Source organism: Sciurus vulgaris, assembly GCF_902686455.1.
Source record: "Sciurus vulgaris genome assembly, chromosome: 5".
In the NCBI taxonomy this organism is placed as follows: Eukaryota; Metazoa; Chordata; class Mammalia; order Rodentia; family Sciuridae; genus Sciurus; species Sciurus vulgaris.
The window spans coordinates 180,820,886-180,825,184 of NC_136465.1; the positions used below are offsets into that span (position 1 = coordinate 180,820,886).

The following is a 4,299-nucleotide window of genomic DNA, read 5'->3' on the forward strand; positions in this document are numbered from 1 at the left end:
GGTGCCAAGAAGGTGGTGGGCAAATCGAGAGCCCTCCAGGCAGAGGTTGGCAGGGCGAGGGTGCCAAGGAGGGCAAGGGTGTTACGGAGGGCCTGGCCGTGAGGTCTGAACTAGGGAGGAGGGCAGGGCGCCCAGGAAAGGCGGGGACTGGGCCGCCACGGAGCGGCTGCTGAGGGGGTCTCCCCGTACGGGGCCACGTATGAGCCGTGGCGCGCAGGACGCCAAAGACGTACACGCACAGTGTAAATCACGCAAGGCCTGGGGTGCCGCGGGGGTTCTTCGAGGACGTCTCTTATCGGCCGGACCCTGTACCCACCGCCCTACACACCCTCCCGACGCCCACGCCGGGCCGGTGGGGAAAAAGAGCGTGGTCCCCAGGCCCTGCAGGTGACCTTCCTCGGCACCGCTTGGGGGCGGAGCTGGAAAGCCCCGCCCCGCGCCGCCACTGGCTGGGGTCCCGGTGTCCTTTCAAAACCCCAGTTCTCATTGGCTCGCGCGGCCCCTCCCGAAGGTGCGAGGCCACCGCCCGCGCGCGAGTTGCGCGTGCGCAGAGTGAGCAAGCGCGCGGCAGGGAGCCGCGGCACGCCGTGCGCCTCCGCGACGCCACTACGGCAAGCTAGTCCCGGGAGGTCGCCGCGCCCCGCCCGTTGCGCAGCCCTCGTCAACCCGGCAGGCGACGCCCGCTGCCGCGGCGTCACGCCGGCGGGTTCCCGGCTGCTGCGCCGCGCGGGCCGCGAGCGGAAGGGGGCGGGGCCTCGACCGGTCCCGCCCCCGCGGAGGGATACGCGCCGCCGCGGCCCAAAACCCCGGGGCGAGGCGGCCGGGGCGTGTGAGCCGCTCGGCCTGCTACGAGTCTCCGCGGTCTCCGCGCGGCCCGCCTCGCCGAGCGCCGGCCTCGGGCCCGCAGGGCCGGTGTGCGGCGCGCCCGCCCGATCCACCGGGCTGTCTGCGGCCCGGGAGGCCGCCCTCCCGCGTCCGCGCCGGCCGGGCGAGAGGCGGCGCAGAGCGCGAGGCCGCCCGCGATGCTGCTCTCCAAGTTCGGCTCCCTGGCGCACCTCTGCGGGCCGGGTGGCGTGGACCACCTCCCAGTGAAGATCCTACAACCAGGTACGCGCGCGGGCGCGGGGCGGGCCGGGGCGGGCCGGGGCGGGGGCCGGCGGGCGCTCCCTGGCTCCCACCAACCCGCCTGCGCGTCCCCACAGCCAAGGCGGACAAGGAGAGCTTCGAGAAGGTGTACCAGGTGGGCGCCGTGCTGGGCAGCGGCGGCTTCGGCACCGTCTACGCGGGCAGTCGCATCGCCGACGGGCTCCCAGTGAGTAGGGTGCCGGGTGGACCCTGGTTCTCCCGAGCCGCGGTTCGGCTGCCGGTACTGACCGCTCACGTCCTCTCGCAGGTGGCCGTGAAGCACGTGGTGAAGGAGCGAGTGACGGAGTGGGGCAGCCTTGTAAGTCCGCGGGCGCGGGACGGACGGGCGGGCGCGGGGCGGGTGCCGCCGCGCCTGGGCTTTGTGCGCTGACCGCCGTGTCCCCCAGGGCGGTGCGGCTGTGCCCCTGGAGGTGGTGCTGCTGCGCAAGGTGGGCGCGGCGGGCGGCGCGCGCGGCGTCATCCGCCTGTTGGACTGGTTCGAGCGGCCCGACGGCTTCCTGCTGGTGCTGGAGCGGCCCGAGCCGGCGCAGGACCTCTTCGACTTCATCACGGAGCGCGGCGCCCTGGACGAGCCGCTGGCGCGCCGCTTCTTCGCGCAGGTGCTGGCCGCCGTGCGCCACTGCCACGGCTGCGGGGTGGTGCACCGCGACATAAAGGACGAGAACCTGCTGGTGGACCTGCGCTCAGGCGAGCTCAAGCTCATCGACTTCGGCTCGGGCGCGCTGCTCAAGGACACTGTCTACACCGACTTTGACGGTGAGCGTCGCGGCGGCCTCGTTCTGGCAGAAGAAGGCGACTGTTGGGCGGCCACGCGCAGCACCGGGCATGGGGTGGGGGAGGGGCGCGCGTTGGGGCACTGGGGTCTCATCATTGGGGAGCGGGGGTGACAGCCGGGGAACCCCGCGGTGCGCGCGTGACGCAGGGCGCAGCCATACGCTTGGCACTGCGGCCCCCCTCCCGGAGTCTGGGCGGCGCTCGCGGGACTCCCCTGCGTGCGTGCAGAGCGCGGGGGCGCCGCGGCAGAAATCCCCGCAATGCGGAGCGCGGGGAAGCCCGGGCTTCCTGTCTCCCGCCCCTCCCGGGGCCCGCAGGCAGGCACCAGGCGTTGTGGGCTGGGGCGGGACCGAGGCGAGAGGGCGCTACGCCCCGCGGCTTCACGTCGCATCTGTTTGTTGTGAAACTCGAGCTCTGGCTCATGTGACGCGTTCCTCCGCAGCAGGGCCGGCTGGGGGCGTGCCGGCCCCGCCCCAGCCGGTCCCTGGGGGCGAGGCCCCGCCCACTGCCGGGATTGGGTGTTTCCAACGTGATGACAAGCAGGATTTTGAGGCCCGGCTGGGAGTTAATGAGTGGGAACACCCAGCACGCGGGCCTGACTCTCTGTGTCCGCTCAGGCACCCGGGTGTACAGCCCCCCAGAGTGGATTCGCTACCACCGCTACCACGGGCGCTCTGCCACCGTGTGGTCCCTGGGTGTGCTGCTCTACGATATGGTGTGCGGCGATATCCCCTTTGAGCAGGATGAGGAGATCCTCCGTGGCCGCCTGTTCTTCCGGAGGAGGGTCTCCCCAGGTGTGTACTGTGTATCTTGCTGCGGGGAGGGCAGGGAGCTGAACCCCTCCTGACCTTCTCCTCTTGCCTACAGAGTGCCAGCAGCTCATTGAGTGGTGTCTGTCCCTGCGGCCCTCCGAGAGGCCCTCGCTGGACCAGATTGCTGCCCACCCCTGGATGCTGGGGGGAGAGGAGGGTGCCCCTGAGAACTGTGACCTGCAGCTCTGTTCCCTGGACACTGACGATGGGGCCAGCACCACATCTAGCAGTGAGAGCTTGTGAGGAGGAGCCTGGACTCCAAGCTGGGGGTCTGGGCTGGGCTTGGCCAACCTCCCAGAATACCGACTTCTCCTGCCTGGGCTGTCTCCTGCGAAAGCAGTGACCTCTGATCCCTGGTGACCTTTGCCCTTGGCACCGGGCCTGTTTCCTTTGCTTTGAGTGCCTTTTTGAACGCTGCTCCCTGGGACTGGGTTTTCTCGAGCTTTTCTGTCCAAAGATGGCTCCGGGCAAAGCGAGGTCCCGCCTGCCCTGGGTGGATACTTGAACCAGAGACTTTCCCACCCTGTGCCCTGTAAGGGGGGGGGGGCAGTCTTCCCATCTGATGGTGTCTGACCTGGAGTACCCACCAGTGGGCACAGGGTTCCCGAGCCCACCTCCTGGTCTCCAGTCTCACGGTGTTCATCTGGGCATGTCCCTGCACAAGCAATGCAACGTCGGGCCTCTGCTGCCCACTGCCCACCGATCTGTGTCCACGCGTGCCAACGTCAGTTATTTATGGTGTGACCCCTGGAGGTCTCCCCTGCCCGCTGGGCTATTTATTCTTTAATTTATTTGTTGAGGTTACTTCCTCTGAGCAGCCCTCCTCCAGGCCCCTGGGGTGGCCAAGGGCAGGCAGGTTGTGGGTGGCTGTGTGGTCCATGACCCTGGTGTTAATTCCTGCACCTGGAGTTGGTCCCCAGCCCCACCTGTGTCTGTCGGAGGAGGAATTTGTACAGTGGCTAACTTAAGGGGAGTGGGTGATTCTGCCACCTTGGGCGCTCTGCCTGGGGGTGGGTTTTAAATTATTGACCTTGTACAGTCTGCTTGCTGGCTCTGAAGGCTGGGGGTGGGGGGCAGAGTCTCAAGCCCTTAATTTATTTTAGCAGCCGTGTTTCTGTGACCCTGGTGTGAGTAGGCATCGGGGAAGTGTGAGATGTCTGGAGATCATATTTTTTATACAGGTATTTCAATTAAATTTTTTTTTGGTACATAATAGATGCCCTGTGTTGACGGGACTGGGTGCTGTGGTGGAGAGTGGGGCTCTGAGAGAAGGGGCCCAGCTTACCTCTCCCTAGTGTCCCCACCCTCAGGCCAGGTGTCACTCCATTCTCTGCACCAGCATGCTGGGGGCAGGTTGGTACAGCAGCATCGTGAGGGGACAGTGTTGCCATCAGCCTGAAGTCCGTGCCTGGGAATGGCCTCTGACCTCCAGGAGGCTGAGTTGGGTGAAAGGTGGAGGTGGTCACCCAGGTGTGAATGGCGAGAGGTCTGTGCAGCCTCATGCCTGGGACTAGTAGGAGTTTGTGGGTGAGGCGGGAGGTGTCGGAAGCAAGTGCAGGTGTGTGCA

At 67.3% G+C, this 4,299-nt stretch overlaps 1 protein-coding gene across 1 annotated transcript; it reads left to right on the forward strand.

Annotated features, from left to right (window-relative positions):
• The first annotated feature begins 566 nt into the window (after positions 1 to 566).
• Positions 567 to 3,945, forward strand: PIM3 (Pim-3 proto-oncogene, serine/threonine kinase). The gene is made up of 6 exons (XM_079142605.1): positions 567 to 1,107; positions 1,203 to 1,312; positions 1,394 to 1,444; positions 1,533 to 1,902; positions 2,538 to 2,714; positions 2,788 to 3,945. Exons 1-6 carry the CDS (start codon positions 1,023 to 1,025, stop codon positions 2,973 to 2,975), a joined length of 981 nt encoding a protein of 326 aa, XP_078998731.1. The 5' UTR covers positions 567 to 1,022; the 3' UTR covers positions 2,976 to 3,945.
• The last annotated feature ends 354 nt before the right edge of the window (positions 3,946 to 4,299 follow it).

Excerpts from the sequence above, each read along its gene's own strand:
- PIM3 (XM_079142605.1), top strand. The coding sequence starts at position 1,023 with ATGCTGCTCTCCAAGTTCGGCTCCCTGGCGCACCTCTGCGGGCCGGGT. Across the intron at positions 1,108-1,202 it reads AGTGAAGATCCTACAACCAG|CCAAGGCGGACAAGGAGAGC; the intron begins GTACGCGCGCGG and ends GCGTCCCCACAG. Across the intron at positions 1,445-1,532 it reads TGACGGAGTGGGGCAGCCTT|GGCGGTGCGGCTGTGCCCCT; the intron begins GTAAGTCCGCGG and ends CGTGTCCCCCAG.